The 26,942-nt window shown below is 46.2% G+C and overlaps 1 protein-coding gene across 1 annotated transcript; it reads left to right on the plus strand.

Annotated features, from left to right (window-relative positions):
- The first annotated feature begins 589 nt into the window (after window positions 1-589).
- On the plus strand, window positions 590-6,186 carry LOC125537626 (hydroxyproline-rich glycoprotein family protein). Its single transcript, XM_048700952.2, has 3 exons — window positions 590-1,085; window positions 1,174-1,271; window positions 5,754-6,186. Exons 1-3 carry the CDS (start codon window positions 698-700, stop codon window positions 5,814-5,816), a joined length of 549 nt encoding a protein of 182 aa, XP_048556909.2. The 5' UTR covers window positions 590-697; the 3' UTR covers window positions 5,817-6,186.
- The last annotated feature ends 20,756 nt before the right edge of the window (window positions 6,187-26,942 follow it).

The following is a 26,942-nucleotide window of genomic DNA, read 5'->3' on the forward strand; positions in this document are numbered from 1 at the left end:
ATGCGGACACGAGCCATCATGGTACGGCGGCGATTGAGCGGGTGCGACTTTCAGGGCAGAGATGCTCCATACCGCGCTGCGGCGATGGAACTCCAAACGCGGCAGATCTGAGGCGTGGGGCGGCGAAAAAGTGGCGGCTCCGGCGACGGCAGGGGTGAGGAGGCTGGAGGCTGTGAGGGCGATGATGCAGAAGCTTGAATCCCGTGGCGGCGGCGGAGCGGCGGATACGACAGCGGCAGGGGTGGGAAGGTCGGATCTGGCGGCGATGGAGTGCAGCGGGTTCCGGTGGGCGGGCGACATGGTGGGTAGCGGTCGCGGGTGGGTGCGGAAAGTGAGGCACTGTCAGTTTGGCGTTTTAGGCTGCTAGCCATTTTACATCTGGCGTGGTCAAATAATGTATATTTACATCACTTGTGATACATTTTACATCAGATGTATACATCTGATTAAAAAAAATTGCATCTATATCATGGAGAGACGTTTTTGAGATGTATATTTCGATTATTTTTACACGAGAACATGGTGTAGTCAGAAAGCATTTCCTTTTTTTTACACGAAGAAAAGGATAAATGTCGAAAAAGGCGTAACAAAAGCTTCGCCCCCTTTCCCCAATGGCGCAGTCGGCTCACTCTCACACGAGCACTCGCTTACCCTAGCTTCAACGCCAGCGCGCACCTCCGCTTCCCTTTGTTCAACGATGGCGTCCACACCGCCGCCGGTAATCGGCAAGGCGGGAAACCTCACTGTCTTCATCACGCCCCCGGCCACGCCGCCGCCAGTGGATACCCCGACCTCTCGTTCGGCCGAGTTGCCAGGATCTGAGTTTTCCACCCCCAATTCCACTCCCCGTTCGGTGGCGTCTCCTGCGTCCCCGCCGCCGGAGCATATAGCCACATCGCCTCCGCCGGCCAAGATGGTCTCGCCGCCTCCGCCGGTCAAGACGGTCTCCCCGCCACTGCCGCCAGCCAAACTGTTCCAGGCCTCGCCAGTGCAGGTACCTCCGCCGCAGTTCGAGAAGGCAGAGTCGAGGACGGATGGATCGGCGTTCGGGTTCTTCTGGGACGCGGTTTTGCGCGTGCAAGAAGGTGACCCGGGAGAGTGTTTGGTGCGTTAAATTTCTATAGTCTTTTGATATGTGGTTTTGATCTGTGTGTTTTTCCACTCCATGTGCAGCGCACGCAAGCTTGGATGAGTACATTTCGAATTGGTTCGGGCTGGATCAATCCAAGTACCAGTGGGCGCTCAACGACTATTACGAGAGCACCGGAAAGGTTCTTGCCTTCACTTTCAACTCTAAAATTTGTGCTTCTCTTGTATTGTTACGCTCACCCGATTGTCTGATCTGTATCCCGGACTTCGATTAGATGCAAATTTACGGTGATTTGGGGTAAACTCAGCGAAGATCCATATCTCCTGTGCGTCCAACTGAACTGCACTGTCCATGCTTCTGTACGGAACTGGAATGCTGTAGCTTATTCTTGTGAGGCTAATTCTTGGTGGTAGACAATTAGCTGTCACCGGTTGTGATCATGTGTGTGATTTAGTGCCATTTAAGGTTTGCAAAATGTTGATAGAGACGTGCTGTCTGTTCGGTGCTGTGCTGCCAAAAGCTGTTTTGGGGAACATTTGCAAGTTGCAATGCATTTGAATGGTGGTTGTGCTTTAGGGTGTCCCCTTTTTTTAGGTCAGATCACTTAGTAGTCAGCTGTTTCTTCACTTTTGTTAGTGTTTTGTAGAATTTTTCTGTCAGAGTGTTTTTATTGAACTTTTCTGTCAGTGTTTTTAATCCATGATGTATTCTACGGCATCTCTTTCTTTGTGGATGTAGTTACGGCTTTCTTTTGGTGGTCCACCACGTTTGGGCTTGATTAAGTATTCATGGTAAGAGTTGTAAGCGTGTGTTGGTTTACATTGGATTCTGCAGCTGTGACTTGTGCCTTGATGGTTATGACTTGTATAGCTTTATTGATGCCTCAAATGGGCCTTTGTCATATATGGTAATGGTTGTACTTGAAAATGAATTTGAGATGCCATCCATCATGCTGGAGGATGCTCAAATGACGAATTATAAATTCCAAGTGAGGTACAGAAAGCTTCCTCTCCTAGAGAAGCTGCTGATTGATCTTAAAATAAGATAACTGTAATTTCCACACTATGTGTACTCGTTCTTTTGAGACTCACCCGTCCTCCACACTTTGAAACTTGACATTGCTACTAATATGTTAATTTTTTTCTTAATAATTTCTATTTTTTACCAGCCTGTAGACGGGGATTAGGTCATAAAATTGAATTGCTATTTAAGGCCACCCGTGCCAATTAGTAAAATAGTAAGAAGTTGTTATCATGTGATTATGTCCATTTTTATAGTAGAGTTAGTATGCATCAGATGTGACAGGCTTGCTCTTTCTTGTTATTGGCTTCTTTATTGTGGTATAAGCACATTGCTGATTTTCAACAAAGAAGTACCTTTTGGTTATTTAGAATGATGCTAGGCACAAATTCGTGGTTGAATATTGGATGTTGTGAATTGGGAGTAGTACCTTTGTACTATTAGACCAAGTGTGACCTTCCGTTTGAAGTCAGTGAAAAATGTCAGGAACGGTTTATGCCCATGCATGTTATCTACCCATTAAAGCTCCTTACAGTTATAGCTGCATGCTATTTTTGTTCAAAACTCGTGGAGTGTGTATGTAAAAATCATTTATTGACATCATCTGTATTTGATTCTGTATCAACTTGCAGTAGCAGTTGGTGTTGTTCTGTCTTTTTTTGGGCCAGTTTGAAGCATGCAAAACCTTTCATCACAATGTCCCACAGACTCTTTGTAAATCGGATTTTCTCACATGGTAATTTCATAGGAGAATTGTAGGCCATCAAATTGGATTTTTTCCACTAGGGCTTCTTTCCACCCTATGATCTCTCCACTAAACCCAATATGAAAAGTTCTGGAAAAAAATTGAAAACCGTCATGGATGTTCATGAAGACATGAAAAGTACACTAACAAATTGCTATTCGGACACAAAACTTGTTTATTTTGAGTATGGCGCATTGGTGTGGGCCTAGAACCACAATGGGATAACTACGGTGCTGAAGACAGCCAGACATTGTGGCTGCAAGGGATTGGGTAGACATTCGTTGAGTTGGGAAACCGGTAGAGAGTAGGTTGATTGTTCTTGCGTGTCTCAAACATAGATTCATCCTTATATAGTGGATGCTAAAGTCCTTTTCCTTTCCTAACACAATGTAGACTCCTAATAGACTAGACTTCAATCTTAAAGCGTCCTGTTACTCCAATACACCCATAGCATTGGCTTCTTGTTGGCAGGCCGGCTGCAACTAAGTACCGAACCACCATATGCTGTTGTCCATAACACTACACCCCACCTGGACAAGCAGCTTATCCTCAAGCTGCAGGTGGTGGCCATGGTTGCAGCCCACTGTACCCCCATGTACATGGAAGGTTGTGGCGCAGGTGCCTTGTATTGTAGATGTGCACATAACTAAAATTTATTTTTGGTTTGCTTACTTTTACTTCCTGCCAGCTTTTTAGAAACCAAACTAATGGCTCCTCCGATGCTTGTTTAGTACATGACCCATGGAAAACTTGTTTTGCGGAAATACCTCTTATTGGCAAGAAATATGGAGCCTCCTTTCCTTTGATGCAGGAAATCCACATCGTCTGGCATATATCTTGCAAATCTCCAGGATCGAATGCATACATGCAGCTTCCTCTTTCCTTTTCTAGTACGGTAAACAAGTCCAAGTAGGGACGTTGGTTTCTTCTTCCTCATGATCCTTAAGCCGAATAAAAGTCCATGGCCATGGGCATGATTCATCCAAATTGCTGGCAGGTGCCAACCCAGAGATGTCTTGCGTCTGGTTGTCTCTGCAAGAACCGTTGATTTTAAGTTTGCCAAGGCAGTTGCTGTCGCTGCTGTTATGTCTACCACAGCTGCTGCATCTAGCTTTCCTGCTGTTAGTTTGGCTGTACCTGCCTCTGCCGCGCTCCATGCAACTGTTTTAGTGCTTAAATGCGTTTGCTTGTGGCGGTTGATCTGTTGCTGCTTGTGCCTTTGAAGCCTCTGCTGCTTCTTGCTCATGGGCCGCCAACACCACTGCATTATGTCATGCCACCTCTGTCAACTTGGCTCTGTCAATGTAGCACTGCTCAATATAGGGATTAACTTAGTATCAAGTTCACAACAGCCGTCGTAGGTGTTGCAACCTTGTCAACTCCTGAAAGCTCGTGCTGCATCATGGTCTAAACCATATTTGATGGAGATCATGATCTTTGACTTTACTGGAAAGATTCAATTGTCTCCCCTGCTCCATAAGGATCAAAGACTTAGTGAAGCACATTGTCTGTAATAGGGTAGATACCATGCTGTATCATGACGCGAGTGATCCTTCATGACATCATCTTGGCAGCAAAAGCCATTGTGGTCTGCTCTGATACGAAATTTTGTGGTCTAGATCCACAACCGGATAACTGCCATGCTGAAGCATGGGATTGTGTGGACATAGGGTTTATTTTGAGAGAGTAACCGGGAGAGGTTAGATTGATTGTTCTTGCTTGTCTCAGGCATAGATACATGACATCCTTATATAGTGGATGCTTAGGTCCCATTTCCTTTAGTAGCACAATACATACTCATAATAAACTAGAATCATTCAATTCTAAACATCCTAAAAGACTCTCCCTTCAGTTTGCTTGCTGTTGCATGTGCTTGATCAACAAGTGACCTCCTGTTACTGCAATACGTTCATAGCATTGACCTTCCTGCCATCCAGGCCAGTTGCAACTGAACTACCATAAACTAACATCCTCAACACACTTGCAGCCATATATGTGCACCAAAATTTGCAAATATCCGTGTACTAACATGATAAACATCTCTGAACATAACTGCGAGGATAATTGGAGTGGAGGTGCAGCAGCTGATGCATTTGCTGTACAGGGCATTGCCAATATTACAATGTTGCAAAATTAATTTGCTTTAGTTGTTGGATGTCACACTAGTCCAAGTGTATTGTTATAGTGATAAAAGGGGAAATATTATGGTTTTACCAGAATTCTCTGATTGAAAGATGTGTCTACAATATGAATTGGTTTTTGAACTAGGGTGTTTTTGCTGCAGCCTTAATTTATGTGAATTGAGCTGTTAAATTTAGGTAGAAAGATATCTCTGAAAGATGTAATTTTCTATTATAGGATGATGATAGTGTCTGTTTGGACTTGCAGAAACTATTTCTATAATTGTTTAGACACAGGAAATATAAAATGCCATACTCTGCGTCTCGTACTTTAACTACCTTAAGCGCCAAGTGCAATTCAGCACTTCAGATTGGTCATAACATGATAAAATTTGTAGTTGCCTCTCTAGATTCTATCTTCACTGGTTTCTTACAACCACGTTTGTGTAATTGCCAAATTGGTTCTGCATTTGTGCTGTGACTATTATACAGAAAACCATTGTTTATGCATTCCCATATGGTGTACCCATGATGAGTAAAAGTGTCATCAAATGAAGAAATAGAACTAGAATTTTACCGGTTATTTTGTTCCGTAGGTCTGTATCCAAGATGCATTGTTTCATGTTCATGATATTCACCACTGGATACAATACCGAATCGAGTTTAGCTTATTGATTTTAAAAGTAACATTATTTTAATTTTGTTCTCCAGTTAATTAACATTTCCCTTGTAATTATGTTCTCTAGTTAATTAACATTTCCCCACTAATTATTGGCAGGAGATGGATTCGGGCAAGGCTGCGAAGACAACGGAGCTTAGTGGTAAGATGCAGAAAGTGTAGTGATATATATTTACGCGCTTGTCGGTAGCCAAGCTGCTATGTGTAAAGTTGGATTTGGAAGTGCATGGAAGCATGAAGGTCGTTGCCTCTTTTGCTACAACTAGCAGGATCAATCTGCCCGTGTCAAGGTATCAAGTCAGTCAAATTAACGAGTGTAAGCAATTTATTTGCTTCCTAAATTGTAGTCCTATAATCCTTTTCTGTTTGTATCGTGGAACACATTATATTTGCAATGGCAAGCATTGATCTGTTAGAATGTTTGCTTGTGCAGTTCATAGGGTGACAATTTTAATCTGCATTATCCATGTCACATTTGACCGAAATGAAGGTACATTTGTGTTGTATCCGTGCAAAAAGAAGGTTATCTATCTGCTTTCGTGTCTTATTCAACTATTAACAATCTTACAAAATGTAGCCGAATCAATGATCTGTGCTGTTGTACCTGAATTCATCTTATTTTTGGGCCTAACGTAACTAATGGACATCTGATCTGTGCTGCAACTACGCAGCTATGGTGATACTAGATGCAAAGTGAAATTAACATAAAATTAGTAAATAAAATAACTATGTGGTGTATGTGTATAAAGAGTAATTAAATCTCACATTACGAGATTAATACTCACTGAATATTGGGATTGAGTGATAGCTATATTCATATCTGATACTCCTATGTTCTCAAATACTCGGACAAATATGAATAGAACCCCAAGATATAAATCTGTTATTACCAGGTTAGATGGTTTTGATGCATACTTGTTTCAGTAATCAATTCGATTTCCTTCTTATTTCTTATGATTTTCCTCACTTCTTCAGAAGGCAGAGGTGAGGGGAGGTCTAGCGTGTAATATTTCCTCATGACAAATTGAAAATTTCATTTAGTAAAAAGAAACATTTTCCCTATTGGTAAAACGCCTCGCACCTGGACTTTACTCCACAGGGATGAAAGGTAATAGAAGAAGAGGAGAAAGGAAAGATTGAGAGAAATTGACTAAGTACTCCCTCCGTTCCTCACAACACTTATTTTGGAAGTGTAGTAGTATATTTTAGTTTGAGAGTACTTGTACTTCTCACGCCTGACCACTTGTCCATCGTGACTTGGCAAGGATTGGACCCCACCTGTAAGTGTGAGCTGGAGAGTGAGAAGAGAGGAGAGGTAGTGTTTTAAAAAGGAGCCAGCCGGCTGTGGCGTTGGCATGTGATGTGACGAGCTGTAACTCTCATCCTGAATCCTTCCTCTGAAAGCAACTTCTTCTTCCTCACCAAGTCTCTCTCTCGCTCTCCCTCACCTACCCGACCCCCTCCTCTTCGGTGTGTTAAACTTGGTAATCAGAGCCTCTTTCGCCAATTTTTCTCTCCCTTGTGTTCGATCGAGGATCGGTAACATCCACCGCGCCGATGCGAGTTGCTCCGGCAAGCCACGCAAAATCCATCACGGGGTTCGATCCCCTTCAGCACAAGACCACGGCTCCTTCGAAGGCTTTGGCGGTGACGCGACAAGTGATAGCCGCCATGGACGAGGGGAACACCAACATCACCAAAGCTGCTTGAGACTCTGCTCTCCAAAGTCGACGACCAGAAGGCGGCACATGACAAGCAGATCGAGCTGCAGGTCGCCATCAACGCTCAGATCTCGCAGGAGGTGTGCGGTCTCTCACGCCAGATCGATCTGACCAAGCGGATCTTAACGCCACGCGCAAGACGGTGGAAGGGTCGGCCTCGCCGACGGGCTCGGTCACCACACTCCTCCACCAGCCCGCCCAGCAGCAGCAACAACCCCCACCTCCGCCCCCACCTCCACCGTCATCGTGTCTCGCTTCCGATCCGCCTAGGCTGTCCTCGTCGCACGCACGCTTGGGGGACCACCGCCCACCACTCATCCCGGTGCCTCCTCTCGGCGGGTTCGTCGCCGCGGCGATTGCGTCTCAGACGGGCTACAACAACAATGAGTATCACAAGCTGCCCAAGCACGATTTCCCCAAGTTCGACGGCACGGCACCATACCTGTGGCTGGATCGCTGCCTCGCCTACTTCGAGCTCTACAAAGTGGCGTCGCGCCACTGGGTGGCCACCGCGGTGCTCTACATCGACGGCCAGGCCGCGCACTGGCTACAAGCGTTCAGACAAACGCACCGCAACATCACGTGGGAGCACTTCACTGCAGCGATTCTGGAGGAGTTCGGCATGGAGGAGTTCGAGTTGGTGATGCATAGGCTGCTTCAACTCCGGCAAACGGGCACCATCGCTGAGTACCGCGCAGCGTTCGATGAACAGATGTATCACCTGCTGGCCCTCGACACGTCCATCAACAACAAATTCTTCATCACACAGTTCCTCCTGGGATTGAAGGACGAGCTTCGCGCCGCGGTACGTCTCCAGGCACCCTCCAGCATCACGCGCGCCTCCGTCCTGGCGCGAATCCAAGAAGAGGAATTGGGCGCGACCAGAGCACGCCCACGCACCACGCCTACAGGACGGCCTCCTCCGGTGCCAGCACAACAATAGCAACCACGGGCCGCGGCACCGGCGCACGCCCAAGCGAACGAGTTCACACGCGAGCGGCAACTGTGCGACTTCCGCCACACCAACAACTTGTGTTTCAAGTGCGGCGACCGCTACTCGCGCGAGCACCGCTGCGCCCCGCCCGCCCAGTTGCTCACCATCCAAGTTGGCGACCATGGCGAGGTCCTCTCGGACGACACCATTCACGCGATGCAACTCCTGGACGACCCCGACCTCGAGCCCCCGCCACAAGTACAACCCGCGGGCGTGCCGGAATGTTGTCTCATCTCATCGCAGGCGCTCGACGGCACCGATTCGGCAACGACGATTCGGCTGCGCACATTGGTGGGCAATCAGGTGATGCTGCTACTCCTTGACTTCGGCAACACACACAACTTCGTCAACAAGGCGTTCGTCGAGCGCATCGGCCTGGCAACGGAAGAGATGTCACCGGTGGACGTCCGCGTCACCAACAGTGACCGTCTCACCTGCAACCGCATCGTCCCCGAGCTCAAATGGTGGATGTAGGGGCACACGTTCGTCACGCCAATGCTTGAATTGGAAATTGGCGCGTACGACGGCATTCTGGGCATGGACTGGCTCGCCCAGCACAGCCCCATGACATACCACTAGCAAGACAAGTGGGTGATAACCCACAAGTATAGGGGATCGCAACAGTTTTTGAGGGTAGAGTATTCAACCCAAATTTATTGATTCGACACAAGGGGAGCCAAAGAATATTCTCAAGTGTTTGTAGCTGAGTTGTCAATTCAACCACACCTGGATAACCTAATATCTGCAGGAAATCGTTTAGTAGCAAAGTAATATGATAGTAGTGGTAACGGTAGAAAAAGTAACGGTAGCAGTTTTTGGGTTTTATAGTGATTGTAACAGTAGCAACAGAAAAGTAAATAAGCGGAGAACAATATATGAAAAGCTCGTAGGCATTGGATCGGTGATGGAGAATTATGTCGGATGCAATTCCTCATGTAAAATTTATAACCTAGGGTGACACAGAACTAGCTCCAGTTCATCATTGTAATGTAGGCATGTATTCCGAATATAGTCATACGTGCTTATGGAAAAGAACTTGCATGACATCTTTTGTCCTACCCTCCCGTGGCAGCGGGGTCCTATTGGAAACTAAGGGATATTAATGCCTCCTTTTAATAGAGTATCGGACCAAAGCATTAACACACAGTGAATACATGAACTCCTCAAACTACGGTCATCACCAGTAAGTATCCCGATTATTGTCACTTCGGGGTTAATGGATCATAACACATAATAGGTGACTATAGACTTGCAAGATAGGATCAAGAACTCATATATATATATATTCATGAAAACATAACAAGTTCAAATTTGAAATCATGGCACTCGGGCCCTAGTGACAAGCATTAAGCATAGCAAAGTCATAGCAACATCAATCTCAGAACATAATGGATACTAGGGATCAAACCCTAACAAAACTAACTCGATTACATCATAAATCTCATCCAACCCATCACCATCCAGCAAGCCTATGATGGAATTACTCATGCACGGCGGTGAGCATCATGAAATTGGTGATGGAGGAAGGTTGATGATGACGATGGCGACGAATTCCCCTCCGGAGCCCCGAACGGACTCCAGACCAGCCCTCCCGAGAAAGTTTAGGGCTTGGCGGCGGCTCCGTATCGTAAAACGCGACGATTCATTCTCTCTGTTTTTTTCTCCCCGAACACAAATACATAGAGTTGGAGTTGAGGTCGGAGGAGCACCAGGGGGCCCACGAGGCAGGGGGCGCGCCCAGGGGGTAGGCGCGCCCCCACCCTCGTGGACAAGGTGTGGGCCCCCTGGCCTTGATTCTTTCGCCAGTATTTTTATATATTCCAAAAATAATCTCCGTTGATTTCCAGGTTATTCCAAGAACTTTTATCTCTGCACAAAAATAACACCATGGCAATTCTGCTGAAAACAGCGTCAGTCCGGGTTAGTTTCATTCAAATCATGCAAGTTAGAGTCCAAAATAAGGGCAAAAGTGTTTGGAAAAGTAGATACGTTGGAGACGTATCAACTCCCCCAAGTTTAAACCTTTGCTTGTCCTCAAGCAATTCAGTTGACAAACTGAAAGTGATAAAGAAAAACTTTTATAAACTCTGTTTGCCCTTGTTGTTGTAAATATGTGAAGCCAGCATTCAAGCTTTTAGCAAAGATTATGGACTAACCATATTCACAATAACATTTAGGTCTCATGTTTACTCATATCGATGGCATAATCAACTAGCGAGCAATAATAATAAATCTCGGATGACAACACTTTCTCAAAACAATCATAATATGATATAACAAGATGGTATCTCGCTAGCCCTTTTCGAGACCGCAAAACATAAATGCAGAGCACCTCTGAAGATCAAGGGCTGACTGGAAATTGTAATTCATGGTAAAAGAGATCCAGTCACAGTCATACTCAATGTAAACTAATAATAATACATGCAAATGACAGCGGTGCTCTCCAACTAGTGCTTTTTAATAAGAGGATGGCGACTCAACATAAAAGTAAAAGGATAGACCCTTCGCAGAGGGAAGCAGGGATTTGTAGAGGTGCCAGAGCTCGATTTTGAAATAGGGGATTTGTAGAGGTGCCGGAGCTCGATTTTGAAATAGAGATGAATAATATTTTGAGCGGTATACTTTCATTGTCAACATAACAACCGAGAGATCTCGATATCTTCCATGCTACACACATTATAGGCGGTTCCCAAGCAGAATGGTAAATTTTATACTCCCCACCACCAACAAGCATCAATCCTGATAAGCATACAAAACATGATTTTATACTCCCCTAGTTGATACATGAGCTATTCGAGCATACAAAACAGGATATTTATTTGAAGGTTTAGAGTTTGGCACATACAAATTTACTTGGAACGGCAGGTAGATACCATATATAGGTAGGTATGGTGGACTCATATGGAATAACTTTTGGGGTTTATGGACTTGGATGCAGAAGCAGTATTCCCGCTTAGTACAAGTGAAGGTTAGAAAGAGACTGGGGAGCGACCAACTAGAGAGAGACAACAGTCATGAACATGCATTAAAATTAATCAACACTGAATGCAAGCATGAGTAGGATATAATTCACCATGAACATAAATATCGTGGAGGCTATGTTGATTTTGTTTCAACTACATGCGTGAACATGTGCCAAGTCAAGCCACTCGAATCGTTCAAAGGAGGATACCACCCTATCATACCACATCACAACCATTTTAGTAGCATGTTGACACACAAGGTAAACCATTATAAACTCCTAGCTACTTAAGCATGACATGAGCAACTATAATCTCTAATTGTCATTGCAAACATGTTTCATTCATAATAGGCTGAATCAGGAACGATGAACTAATCATATTTACAAAAACAAGGGAGGTCGAGTTCATACCAGCTTTTCTCATCTCAACCAGTTCATCATATATCGTCATTATTGCCTTTCACTTGCATGACCGAATAGTGTGGATAATAATAATAATAGTGCACGTGCATTGGACTAAGCTGGAAGCTGCAAGCATTCAACTCAAGAGAGAAGACAAGGTAATATGGGCTCTTTGTTAGATCAACAATAATGCATATGAGAGCCACTCAACATTTTCATCATGGTCTTCTCCTCTCGACCCCCAAAGAAAAAGAAAAGAAACAAAACTATTTACACGGGAAAGCTCCCAACAAGCAAAAGAAGAACGAGAAATCTTTTTGGATTTTATTTTTAATTACTACTACTACAAGCATGGAAAGTAAACTAGCTAAAAACTACAACTAATTTTTTTGGTTTTTCTTAAGGTTTTTCAAACACACAAGAAGAAAGCTTAAAAAGAAAATAAACTAGCATGGATGATACAAAGAAAAAGTAAGAGCACTGACAATTGGAATGAGTGTGTGAACATGAATGTAATGTCGGTGAGAAATACGTACTCCCCCAAGGTTAGGCTTTTGGCCTAAGTTGGTCTATGCCCATGGATCAAAAATGCCCTCTCCGGTGTACTGAGGAGGGTCTTCGGGGTGCCACTGGTTGGCGATCTCCTCAGGATCCCACTGATAAACAGACTGACGGTGAGGATCAGATAATGGCTCCGACTCTGGAGCTGATGTCAGGCTCTGGTATGCCTAAACGGCCTCCGGCAAAATAAGGTACGTGCCTGAAAATATGTCAAACAGAGAGGGAGCAGGCAAGGTAATAGTCTCAACGTGTTTCTTATCAAACACCACTCTATAGTTAAGCATCTTCTTATTCTTAACAATAATATCATGTGCTACCATGCTCTTATAATCTAGAAAAATATGAGGCAACAACTTTTCCTCTTTCTCATAATGCCTAATAGGTATGTTAAAGTGTGCAGCAAGGCGCGAGGCGAAGATGCCTCCTAAGATGGGACCCTTCGTACGGTTCAGATTTAACCGTTTAGCAACAATAGCGCCTAAACTAAAAGTAGTATCACGAAACAAAGCATGGCGCAAAATAACAATATCAGGGGCACTAAGATTTTCACAGTTCCCGCGACCAATTAATCATCTACTAGCAAATATTGCAAACTATCGTAGAATAGAAAAATGTATGCTAGTGATTCTTGCATCGGAAACTTTCCTCATTTCCCCTACAATAATCATATCAATAAATCCCTCCACATCATTACGATGTGGTTCCTCTATGCTGCCCTCAAAGGGTATCCTACACACCCGACAAAAATCATAAAGCGACATCTCCTTATGCTCATCATATAAATAAAATTCCACCGAAGGTGGTGATCTCCTAGCATGAAAATGAAAATTTTGCACAAAAATATTGGTGAGTAAGAGTCGCGCTGGTCGTGGAGGAAGTCGGCGAGGCCTGCATTCTCAGCCAAATAATAAAAATCTTCATAAATCCCGGCTTCTCTCAAGAACTCATCACAAGGCCATTCACACGGCCGAACCTCCGCAGCACGAGGAAGATTATACTTGGGCTTCTTATTTTCTTCACTTTGCTTATCCTTAGAGCTTCGGCTCGATGAGCCCCTCAAGAATCTCTTCATCTTTTTATGAAAATTTCTTAAATTTTTAGTAAATTAAAATAAAAGTGAACCAAACTCAACAAAATTGATAGCAACTACTCCTACAAGTGCCTAGAGGCCATATCATGCATTAAAACTACTTTTGACCACATAAATTTGACATGCAAGCTCAAGAACCGGGTCACCTAAGTAGCAAAAATTTGCAATAAATAAAGCACTAGAACAAAAACTAATTGGACCATTGGAGGAGTCACATACCGAAGAACAATCCCCCAAAGCAGTTTTGTGAATGGAGCTTTGAGCAAGGAGATCGAAAATGGCAGCAAGATGAGCTAGAACTCGGGTTTGAGGTGGTGGGTGGTTTTTCTGGAGCAATACGAAGTGTGTGGGTGCAAGAATAAGTGGAGGGGACCCACGTGGGGTCCATGAGGCAGGGGGCACACCCAGGGGGGTAGGGCGCGCCCTCCACCCTCATGGGCACATGGTGGGTCCCCCTGGTGTGTTCTCAGTGCCAATAATTCTTAAATATTCTGGAAAAAATCATATTTCATTTCCAGGGCATTTGGAGAACTTTTATTTTCGAGGTATTTTTGTTGCAAGGATAATTCAAAAGACAGACAGAAAATACTATTTTTACTTTATTTAATATAAATAACAGAAAGTAAAAGGAGGGTACAGAAAGTTGTGCTTTCTAACTTCATCCATCTCATGCTCATCAAAAAGAATCTACTACTCCCTCCTTCCATCTATATAGGGCCTAATGCATTTTTCGAAGCTAACTTTGACCAAGTGTTAGAGCAATAATATGTGTGACATTTAAGTTAAACAAAGCATACCATCAAATTCGTAAGTGAAAGGAGCTTCCAATGATATAATTTTCACATTATACATCTCATGTATTATTAATCTTATCAATAGTCAAAGGCGGTCTTGAAAAACGCATTAGGCCTTATATAGATGGAAGGAGGGAGTAACAAGGTTGATCAAGTCTTGTTAACAAACTCATTCCGAATCGCATGAAGCCGGAGAAATTTCGAATAACACTAGGTTACCTCAACGAGGATATGCACATCCCCAACAATAAGAATATCATATTTCTTCTTGACAGTAGGAAGAGGAAATTCAAAACCTCCAATAGTGATTGTTGAAATTTTTCCAATAGAATTGATACTATGGACTTGAGGTTGTTTCCTCGGAAAGTGTACCTGTATGCTCATTACCATTAACATGAAAAGTGACATTGCCTTTGTTGCAATCAATAACAGCCCCTGCAGTATTCAAAAATGGTCTACCAAGGATAATAGACATACTATCGTCCTCGGGAATATCAAGAATAACAAAGTCCGTTAAAATAGTAACGTTTGCAACCACAATAGGCACATCCTCACAAATACTGACATGTATAGTAGTTGATTTATCAGCCATTTACAAAGATATTTCAGTAGATGTCAACTTATTCAAATCAAGTCTACAATATAAAGAGAGAGGCATGACACTAACACCGGCTCCAAGATCACATAAAGCAGTTTTAACATAGTTTCTTTAAATGGAGCATGGTATAGTTGGTACTCCTGGATCTCCAAGTTTCTTTGGTATTCCACCCTTAAAGTATAATTAGCAAGCATGGTGGAATTTTCAGCTTCCGGTATCTTTCTTTTATTAGTAACAATATCCTTCATGTATTTAGCATAAGGGTTCATTTAAAGCATATCAGTCAAACGCATACGCAAAAAGATAGGTCTAATCATTTCAGCAAAGCGCTCAAAATCCCCATCATCATTTTTCTTGGATGGTTTAGGAGGAAAATACATGGGTTTCTGAACCCATGGTTCTCTTTCCTTACCGTGCTTCCTAGCAACAAAGTCTCTCTTATCATAACGTTGATTCTTTGATTGTGGGTTATCAAGATCAACAACAGGTTCAATCTCTACATCATTGTTATTGCTAGGTTGAGCATCAACATGTACATCACCACTAACATTATCACTAGGTTCATGTTCATTACCAGATTGTGTTTCAGCATCAGAAATAGAAATATCATTGGGATTCTCAGGTGTGTCAACAACAAGTTCACTAGGAGCATGCAAAGTCCTATCATTTTTCTTTTTCTTCTTCCTAGAAGACTAGGTGCATCAACATTAGTTCTGTGAGAATCTTGCTCAATTCTCTTAGGGTGGCCCTCAGGATACAAAGGTTCCTGAGTCATTTTACCCCCTCTAGTCATAACTCCAACAGCATTGTCATTTTTCTTATTATTTAATTCATTGAGCAAATCATTCTGAGCCTTAAGTACTTGTTCTACTTGAGTGGTAACCATAAAAGCATGTTTCCTAATAAGTTTATGTTCACCTTTAACTCTAGACATATAATCACTCAAGTGTTCAAGCATATCAGCATTGCATTTCAATTGTCTACCAACCTAAGCATTGAAGTTTTCTTGTTTAACAATAAAATTATCAAACTCATCTAAGCATTGGCTAGCAGACTTATTACGAGGAATATCACCTTCATCAAATCTATAGAGAGAATTTACCTTTACTACCTGTGTCGGGTTATCAAGACCATGTATTTCTTCAATAGATGGTAAATTCTTAACATCTTCAGCTTTAATACTTTTTTTCTTTCATAGATTTCTTTGCCTCTTGCATATCTTCAGGACTAAGAAATAGAATACCCCTTTTCTTCGGAGTTGGCTTAGGAGTTGGTTCAGGAAGTGTCCAATCATTTTTATTACTCAACATATTATTCAATAGTAATTCAGCTTGATCAACAGTTCTTTCCCTGAAAACACAACCAACACAACTATCCAAGTGGTCTCTGGAAGCATCGGTTAGTCCATTATAAAAGATATCAAGTATTTCATTTTTTTGAGAGGATCAGGCAAAGCATTAAGTAATTGGAGAAGCCTCCCCCAAGCTTGTGGGAGACTCTCTTCTTCAATTTGCACAAAATTATATATTTTCCTTAAGGCAGCTTGTTTCTTATGAGCGGGGAAATATTTAGTAGAGAAGTAATAAATCATATCCTGGGGACTACGCACACAACCAGGATCAAGAGAATTAAACCATGTTTTAGCATCACCCTTTAATGAGAACGAAAACAACTTAAGGATAAAGTAATAGCGAGTTTTCTCATCATGAGTGAACAGGGTGGCTATATCATTTAATTTAGTAAGATGTTCCACAACAGTTTCAGATTCATAGCCATAAAAAGGATCAGATTCAACCAAAGTAATTAACTCAGGACCGACAGAGAAATCATAATCCTTATCAGTAATAAAGATAGATGAAGTAGCAAAAACAGGGTCATGTTTCATTGTAGCATTCAAAAACTTTTCTTTAAGCTTAGCTAATAATTTCTTAAGATCAGATCTATCTTTGCAAGCTAAGAAGTCTCTAGCAGTTTCTTTATCCATAACATAACCCTCAGGCACAATAGGCAATTCATATCTAGGGGGAGAATCTTCATCATCACTTTCATCTATATTATCAGTTTCAATAATTTCATTCTGTCTAACCCTAGCAAGTTGTTCATCAAGAAATTCACCTAGTGGCACATTATTATCAAGCATAGAAGTAGTTTCATCATAAGTATCATGCAAAGCAGAAGTGGCATCATCAATAACATGCGACATATCAGAATGAATAGCAGGTGTAGGTGTCGCAAGTTTACTCAAAACAGAAGGTGAATCAAGTGCAGAGCTAGATGGCAATTCCTTACCCCCCCTCGTAGTTGAGAGAAAAATCTTGGTTCTTTGATCTTTCAAGTTCTTCATAGTGACCAGCAGATATAAATCCCAAGTGACTCAAAGAATAGAGCCGCGCCAGAAAATAGTCTTGATAACCCACAAATATAGGGGATCGCAACAGTTTTCGAGGGTAGAGTATTCAACCCAAATTTATTGATTCGACACAAGGAGAGCCAAAGAATATTCTCAAGTATTAGCAGCTGAGTTGTCAATTCAACCACACCTGGAAACTTAATATCTGCAGCAAGGTATTTAGTTGCAAAGTAATATGATAGTAGTGGTAACAGTGGAAAAAGTAACGGTAGCAGTTTTGGTTTTATAGTGATTGTAACAGTAGCAACGAAAAAGTAAATAAGCGAAGAACAATATATGAAAAGCTCGTAGGCAATGGATCAGTGATGGATGATTATGTGAGATGTGATTCCTCATGCAATAGTTATAACCTAGGGTGACACAGAACTAGCTCCAGTTCATCAATGTAATATAGACATGTATTCCGAATATAGTCATACGTGCTTATGGAAAAGAACTTGCATGACAGCTTTTGTCCTACCCTCCCGTGGCGGCGGGGTCCTATTGGAAACTAAGGGATATTAAGGCCTCTTTTTAATATAGTACCAGACCAAAGCATTAACACATAGTGAATACATGAACTCCTCAAACTACGGTCATCACCGGTAAGTATCCCGATTATTGTCACTTCGAGGTTAACGGATCATAACACATAATAGGTGACTATAGACTTGCAAGATAGGATCAAGAACTCACATATATTCATGAAACCATAATAGGTTCAGATCTGAAATCATGGCACTCGGGCCCTAGTGACAAGCATTAAGCATAGCAAAGTCATAGCAACATCAATCTCAGAACATAATGGATACTAGGGATCAAACCCTAACAAAACTAACTCGATTACATGATAAATCTCATCCAATCCATCACCGTCCAGCAAGCCCACGATGGAATTACTCACACATGACGGTGAGCATCATGAAATTGGTGATGGAGGAAGGTTGATGATGACGATGGCGACAGATTCCCTCTCCGGAGCTCCGAATGGACTCCAGATCAGCCCTCATGAGAGAGTTTAGGGCTTGGCGGCGGCTCTGTATCGTAAAATGCGATGAATCCTTCTCTCTGATTTTTTCTCCCCAAACACGAATATATAGAGTTGGAGTTGAGGTCGGAGGAGCACCAGGGGGCCCATGAGGCAGGGGCGCACCCAGGGGGTAGGCGCGCCCCCACCCTCGTGGACAGGGTGTGGGCTCCCTGGCCTTGATTCTTTCGCCAGTATTTTTTATATATTCCAAAAATAATCTCCGTTGATCTTCAGGTCATTCCAAGAACTTTTATTTCTACAAAAAATAACACCATGGCAATTCTGCTGAAAACAACGTCAGTCCGGGTTAGTTTCATTCAAATCATGCAAGTTAGAGTCCAAAACAAGGGCAAAAGTGTTTGGAAAAGTAGATACGTTGGAGACGTATCAGTGGGTCAAGTTCATGCACGACGACGAAGAGGTCACGCTCTTCGGCGTGCCCACCAAGGCGTCCACCACCCTCAAGGCGATCAAGCCCGACGAGCTGCGCAAGATAATCGCGGGCAACAACGTCTGGGCCATGGCCCTGGTGGATATGTGCGGGCGCGCACCGCCTCCGGGGGGCAAGTGCGCTAGCCGAATGCCCCTTGCTGATCTCCTGGAGGAATTCGCCGACGTCTTCACCGCCCCACAAGGCCTGCCGCCGCATCGACCATGCCGTCACTTTGGTGGAAGGCGCAGTCCCCGCAAATACTCGACCGTATCGCTACTCGCCGCTTCAGAAGGACGAAATCGAGTGGCAGGTCAAGGAAATGCTCGACGACGGTGTGATCACACACAACGTCAGTCCGTATGCGGCGCCGATCGTCTTGGTCAAGAATAAGGATGGGACATGGCAATTCTGCGTCGACTACCGTTGCCTGAATGATTCGACGATCAAAAACAAGTTCCCGCTCCTGATCGTCGACGAGCTCCTCGACGAGCTCGCGGGCGCATCCGTTTTCTCCAAGCTAGATCTCCGCGCCGGGTACCACCAAATTCGTATGCGGGAAGAGGACGAAGCCAAGACCGCGTTCAAGACGCACCACGGGCATTTCCAGTTCAGGGTCATGCCGTTCGGCCAGAAGAACGCTCCGGCGACCTTCCAATGCCTCATGAACGCGATTTTTAGTATGTATGTGCGCAAATTGGTGATCATCTTCCTTGACGACATCCTTGTCTTCAGTGAAACAATGGAAGAACACATCGAGCACCTTCGGATCGTCTTCGAGCTCCTGCGTGCGCACCAACTATTCGTCAAGGAGAACGAGTGCAGTTTTGCCTGCGACCACATCGACTACCTCGGACACGTTATCTCCAAGGAGGGCGTTGCCACCGACAAGGACACGACGAAGGCCACGGAGCAGTGGCCAACACCGACGAACGCCACCGAGCTGCGCGGGTTCCTGGGGCTCACCGGCTACTACAGAAAGTTCGTGCCGCACTACGGCACCATCGCAAAGTCCCTCACGCAGCTCCTCACGAAGAAGGGCTTCGCCTGGAGCGAGCAAGCGCAAGCGGCGTTCAAACGGCACAAGATCACGATGACGACGACGCCAGTGCTCGCCCTGCCCAACTTCGACAAGCCGTTCTCCATCGAGACTGACGCGTGCGACACGGTCGTCGGAGCCGTGCTCATGCAGGAGGGCCATCCGGTCGCGTTCTTCAGCAAGGCGCTCGGCGTGCGCAACCAGAAGCTCTCGACGTACGAGAAAGAGTTCTTGGCGGTGATGATGGCGGTCGACAAGTGGCGCCCTTACTTGCAGCATGGCCCCTTCGACATCCTTACCGACCACAAGTCGCTCTGTAATCTGGGGGAGCAACACTTGGAGACGGAGCTGCAGCGCAAGGCCATGGCGAAGCTGGTCGGGCTTCAGTTCCGCTTCCAGTACAAGCGCGGCCTCAACAACGGCGCCGCCGATGCCTTGTCCCGTGTGGGCAAGCAGCTCAACCTGGCCGCGCTCTCAGCATGCCAGCAGGCTTGGATCCAGGAGGTTCTCAACTCCTACTCCACTGACCCGGACGCCCAGGAGCGTCTACAAAATCTCGCCATCACCAGCCCGAACGAGGATGGCTACGAGCTGCATCACTGCGTCATCTGCCGCGGCAGCCGTCTCTGGATTGGCGCCAATGCCGTGCTCCACACCAAACTCATTGCCACGCTCCACAACAGCGCGGTTAGTGGCCACTCCAGCGCCACCACAACATACCAGTGGGTGCGCAAGCACTTCGAGTGGCGGCCGCCTGAAGCGCGACACGGAGGAATTCGTGCAGCAATGCGCAACCTGCCAGCAAGTCAAGCACGAGCTCTCCAAGCCGGCGGGCTGTTGGCACCCTTGCCAGTTCCCACGGCGCCCTGGGAGGATCTCACGATGGATTTCGTCGAGGGGTTGCCGCCATCTGAGGGCTTCGACATGATCATGGTCGTCGTCGATCGCTTCACCAAGTTCGCCCACTTCATCCCACTGCGCCACCCCTTCCACGCGTCGCAGGTGGCGCGCGTGTTCTGGGACAACGTGGTCAAGCTCCATGGCATGCCCGCTTCGATCGTCTCCGACCGCGACAAAGTGTTCACCAGCAATCTTTGGCGGGAGCTGCTCGCCGGCGCCGGTACGAAGTTTCTCTACTCCACTGCTTACCACCCGTAGACAGATGGGTAGAGCGAGCGCGTGAACCAGTGCATGGAGATGTATCTCCGATGCACCGTGCATGACACCCCCAGCAAATGGCGTCGTTGGCTACCCATGGTGAAGTTCTGGTACAACTCCACATTCCACTCGTCACTCAACTTTACTCCCTTCAAGGCACTGTATGGCAAGGAGGCCAATTTGGGGGCGACCATGGCGTGGCCTGGCAATGCCACGACCGGCGACGACATGGACTGGGCTGCGCACACAGCGCAGATCCGCGCCCAACTTGAGCGCGCCCAGCATTGCTTCAAGAAGCAGGCCGACCGCAATCGCACTGAGCGCCAGTTCTAGGTGGGCGAACAGGTTTTTCTGAAGCTTCAACCGTACGTGCAACAGTCCGTCGTCAGTTGCCCATGCGCCAAGCTCGCCTACAAGTTCTTCGGACCGTACACCGTTGTCGAGAAGATTGGGCTCCTGGCGTACAAGCTCGACCTCCCCGCGTCCAGCCGCGTGCACCCAGTCTTCCACGTCTCCCAGCTGAAGCTGTTCACACTAGATTACACACCAATGTACGCTGAGCTGCCGTGGGTGCCCGATGAGGGAGTCCTGGACAAGGGGTCCTCGGGCGTCCGACCTGTTATCTATTGGGCCGGACTAATGGGCTGTGAAGACATGAAGGCCGAAGACTATACCTGAGTCCGGATTGGACTCCCCTTGGCGTGGAAGGCAAGCTTGGCGACCGACTATGAAGATTCCTTCTTATGTAACCGACTCTATGTAAACCCTAGATCCCCCCGGTGTCTATATAAACCGGAGGGGATAGTCCAAAAAGGACACCATTCATTACCATAGTCATATAGGCTAGACTTTTAGGGTTTAGCCATCACGATCTCATGGTAGATCAAATCTTATAACACCCATATTCATCAATATCAATCAAGCAGGACGTAGGGTATTACCTCCATAGAGAGGGCCCGAACCTGGGTAAACATTGTGTCCCCTGTCTCCTGTTACCATCGATCCTAGACGCACAGTTTGGGACCCCCTACCCGAGATCCGCCCGTTTTGACACCGACATTGGTGCTTTCATTGAGATTTCCACTGTGTCATCCACGAAAGGTTCGATGGCTCCTTCAATCGTCTATAGCGACGCTGTCCAAGGAGAAACCTTCCTCCCCAGACAAATTTTCATGTTCGGCGGCTTCGTACTGCGGGCCAACTCGCTCGACCATCTAGAGCAGATCGATAGCTACGCCCCTGGCCTCCAGGTCAGATTTGGGAACTTGAAATACGCCGCGGATATCCGTGGAGACTTGATCTTTAATGGATTCGAGACCGCATCGATCGTTCCCCTTCGCTCCGAGGAACATGACTTAAATCTGTCATCGGATCACATCCAGGAGATGGTCCCTGTTGATGCAATGGCTTTAGAACCAGAGCAGATCGTGCCATCCGAAGCCACAGAGTCCGCGGCGTTGGAGCCGCACACGGACTCGGCACCCCGCGATATCTGCGTCAGTGGAACTCTGGATTCATCTCCGGCTATAAATTCCGAGCCATATACGCTTGTGGACACCGAGCTAGATCGGTTGTCGATCTTCGAATTCAGTGCCGCAGACGTCTTTCAGCACTCACCTTTGGGCGACGTGCTGAACTCTTTAAAGAACCTATCATTCACGGGAGGCTCGCAGCCGAACTATGCCCGGTTTGAACTAGGGGCTGACGACGGAGAATTTTGCTTCCCGCCCGCCACCCACTTCATAGCCATTGTTGAGGACTTAATCGACATGCCCACTCCTGGATTCGCAGACATTGACGGCCCAGACAACGATGCAGATAAGGAGCAAGGCCAAGATCCGCCAGTCATCAGGCGCAAAACAACCACCCCTTTACATAACGTGTACATGATCGATACACTCAAAAAGCCTCACGGCAGAGACAAGGGAGACCTAGTTAAAACTCCCGAGTCACGGTCTAAGTTCCGGCGCCCCAAGCCACACCGCAGTAACAATGGCACTGGAGAAAATAGTACTCCAGACGGCGCCGAAAGCAATGAAGATCCTGTGGGAACAACATTCGAGTAGGAGGAACAGGAAAACGGGCAAGCCAACCCCGACAAACAGGCCCTGCATAGCGACGGGTCGGAAGACGATAACTACCTTCCACTCTCTGAAGATGAGGAAAGCCTCGACGACGAAGACTTCACCGTACCCGAAGAGCCCCTCGAACATGAGCGCTTTAAGCGCATGCTGATAGCTACGACAAGGAGCCTGAAAAAGAAGCAGCAGCAGCTTCAAGCTGACCAAGACCTACTCAACGACAGATGGACCGAAGTCCTGGTCGCCGAAGAATACAGCCTCAGTGGCCTAGCCAAAAGCTACCCAAAGCAGAGATTGCTCTACCAGTCCGACGACAGGGCATCAGGGCCCATACCATCATCACACAACACGGCAGGTCGCCGGCAACTCTGTCCGGATAAAAAGGCAACTCAAGCCGAACACCAGACCGCCCCACCTCGCCATAAAGGCAAGAACAACGTAGGCCAGGATTACCCAGACAACCTTCAGAGGGATTGGGACAATAGAGCAGGAAGCGCAAGACCGATCTACGGATCACAAAAACATGCTTCGGCACGCGATGATGGCTACCTATTCGGACGTGTCACACCTCGCCGCGACCAGGCCAAAAACCCAATGGAACTCCTTCGGAATTACGCCACAGTGTGGCCCAACATAGAGGCGCCGCACACCCGTTTTACTTCACGGATGAGGTAATGGATCATGAATTTCCCAAAGGATTCAAACACGTCAATATTGAATAATACGGCGGGACAACCGATCCCGCAGTATGGGTTGAAGATTTCATCCTCCACATCCATATGGCCCGTGGAGACGACCTCCACGCCATTAAATACCTCCCACTAAAGCTAAAAGGACCATCTCGGTACTGGTTAAACAGCTTGCCTGAAAATTCCATAGGCAGCTGGAAGGACTTGGAAGAGGCCTTCCTCGTTAACTTCCAAGGAACACATATCCGGCCACCGGATGCCGATGACCTAAGTCACATCATCCAACAGCCCGACGAATCAGCCAGGGAGCTCTGGACCCGGTTCTTAGTAAAAAAGAACCAAATCGTCGACTGTCCGGACGCGGAAGCCCTCGCGGCTTTCAAACACAGCGTCCGGGATGAATGGCTAGCACGCTACCTCGGCCAAGAAGGACCTAAATCCATGACAGCTCTCACTGCTCTGATGACTCGCTTTTGCGCGGGAGAAGACAGCTGGCTCGCTCGTAGAAGCAATGGCGCCAGCAACCAGGGCACCTCCGAAATCCGAGACGCCAACGGCAAGCCACGGGGAAGCAAAAACAACAGTCACACGGACAATGAAAGACCAGTCAACATAGCGATCAACGCCGGACTCAGCAACCCCAAGACCGGTCAGCAGAAGAAGCCATCCAGGGCGAGCCAAGATGAACCATCCAACCTAGACAGGATTTTGGACTGACCCTGTCAGATTCATGGCCACCCCGATAAACCAGCCAATCACACCAACAGAAACTGCTGGGTCTTTAAATAGGCCGGCAAGCTCAACGCCGAACACAGGGGAAGGAAGCCGCCAAGCGACAGGGATGACGGAAAGGTTCACGAACGAAAAACCGGGGGTTTGAAGTAGTCTCCACCCGAGGATCGACTACCCCTAAAACGACAATAGCAACCCGGCTTCCGCCGCCCACTCCGTACACCTACAAAGTTTGTACCACGCGTACATCATTACACACTCAAGATACCATGGGCATCGGCAGAAGCACAATACGGACAAGCTTGCGAGCACTCCAGTAACCTTTTTCTATGTATAACTATTTACTCTCTTTTTTTCTTTTTTTTCTTTCGATATCCTTTAAAAAACATGTGACAAATAGGATAAAAATCGGAAACCGGCTCTATCGGAGTCCGGATCCGTATACTCACCTAAGGGGCCATGTCCACCAGGGACTCCCCCCACCGAGGACTGGCGGTGCAGACGTGCGACAGGAGGTCCAAAATAACTTTTTGTAGACCGCACTCTCTATTTTTGAGCCTGTACTATGCCCGTTCCTCTGCCTCCAACCCCGAGCATGTCAAATAGCCGGGGGACGGCTTTTATATACACATATCATAAGTAATTATCAGCATATCACTTAGTTACCAGTAAACAATATCCGAGTTAGTCATCCGTATGGTTTTCCCAACAAATATGGTTCCTACGGTTATTTCACAAAAATACCTTGGCCTAACTTGCCAGGGGCTCGGTGTGGGAACAAATGAGTTGCCAGTAAAAGTCCGAACGGCTCTATAGCACACTTCGGCGTCGCAAGTTTGGCCTTAATGCATCAGCTCCGAATCATTGTCTTGGGTCAATAGTTGGGTTGCCCGGCTCCTGTGCTTGCTACCCTACGTTTCGCTCTATCGGCTAGGGTAGTAAAGGGAGAACTACTGTGATTGTGCCCTGGTCTAAACCGGACGAGCACCTCAGTAGAGAAAGCTGAAAACTGACTGTCATGATGCGGCGTGAGCTAGTCAACCACTTGACGACCTATTAGAATCTTTAGAGATTCTCCGTGTCACATGAGGGATCTTTTTCAGGTCAAATATGTAAGGTACTATACGCCGCATACATACCAGGGGCTATGTCGTAGCTCCATCATAAAACTCCTATGGCTAAGTGAAAGTGTTAATGCCTTATAGTCCGATTGCCTGGTTCGCCACATTATCACCTCCTTCATGGACCAAGACGTTGGATAAAGAGTGATTAAATGCGTTTCCGAACACCCCCGTACTTCCTACGAGGGGGCTGAAGCCGACGACTGAAAAACTTTCAGATTATATCAAAATGGCCGCACAGGAGGAATTCAAGCTTTCAAGCAAAACATAAATAGATTAACTATAAAATTGTTTTTACAATTTTTATACAACTCACTCGAACATTATGTCTTTTGAGCACTGACCCTCTACAAAGCGGGCGGCCTCTAGGACGTCTTCAAAATAATGCTTCGGTTCCGCACGGTCCTTGCCTCTGGGTGGACCCTTCATCGCAACATCGATGGCCTTCATCTTCCCCCAGAACATCTTGACTTGGGCAAAAGCCATCCGTGCGCCCTCAATGCACGCAGACCACTTCACAGCATCGATACGCGGCACCGTGTCAACAAGCCTTTGCACTAAACCAAAATAGCTATTCGGAATAGGCTCGGTTGGCCACAACTGGACTACGACGTCCTTTATGGCAGCGCCGAACATCCTATGAAGTTCGGCCTACTGGAACATCTGTTCATTAAGCAACAAAGGGCGCTTTGACGCGCCAAACTGCGACCAAAAAAGCTTCTCCATTGCGTATCCATCCCGCGCTTGGTAATATTGCGCCGCATCGGCAGAACTCTTTGGCAAATCCAAGAACTCGTCCGAAGAACTCCATACTTGGTTGAGCCGGGCATAGTTCGGGTCGCCGAACTTGGTTTGTAGCAGAAAGGGCTTTCTAGCCGCAATCTCCCTCGCCTGTCGAACCTCCTCACAAGCCGCTCTGCATTCCGACCATGCTCCTCTTGCCTCTTGTAAGATCTTCTCTAAATCAGCCGTTAAGGCTTCATTCTTCTTCTCTAGAAATTCACAGCGACCGGTTGCATTCTCCAGCTCGAGCGTCACCTTGGATATCTTCTCGTCATCTTGGCACCGTGCAGCTCGTTCGGCTTCTAATTCAGCCGGTGCCTTTTCGGCAGCAGCATCGCTACGCCAGGCCTGCTCCTTGGCCCGGGCCAGCTCCGCTCGAAGAACTTCAACGTCAGCAGCACTATCTGCAGCCAACTTTCAGCGTTATGCTTACACTACAAGACGCATATTGATTAAAGCAAGATCATCCCCTGCCACATCAAGTTTCCACTGCAAATCGACAATCTCCATAGTCCGGGAAGTGGCCAAAGGGGAAGCAGCCTGCGTTCAAGGTTTATCAGGTTAGTCCTAAAACGATCCTTTTTCGATCCTCCGTTCTGCTTCCCAACGGAAGCCAACCCGAGCATCAGGGGCTACTACCTATACACATGCGTATCTTCACAAATGACACATAGCTGAAAACGTTATGTTACAAACCTCGAAGCCCTTCAGTAG

Source organism: Triticum urartu, chromosome 2A (genome assembly GCF_056163025.1).
Source record: "Triticum urartu cultivar PI428250 chromosome 2A, HENAU_Tu73, whole genome shotgun sequence".
Lineage (NCBI taxonomy): Eukaryota > Viridiplantae > Streptophyta > Magnoliopsida > Poales > Poaceae > Triticum > Triticum urartu.

What these genes read in the sequence shown, in the direction of transcription:
- LOC125537626 (XM_048700952.2), top strand. Translation starts at nt 698, where the DNA reads ATGGCGTCCACACCGCCGCCGGTAATCGGCAAGGCGGGAAACCTCACT. An exon ending in GGTTTTGCGCGTGCAAGAAG is followed by an intron (nt 1,086 to 1,173) that starts GTGACCCGGGAG and finishes CTCCATGTGCAG; the next exon opens with CGCACGCAAGCTTGGATGAG. An exon ending in ATTACGAGAGCACCGGAAAG is followed by an intron (nt 1,272 to 5,753) that starts GTTCTTGCCTTC and finishes AATTATTGGCAG; the next exon opens with GAGATGGATTCGGGCAAGGC.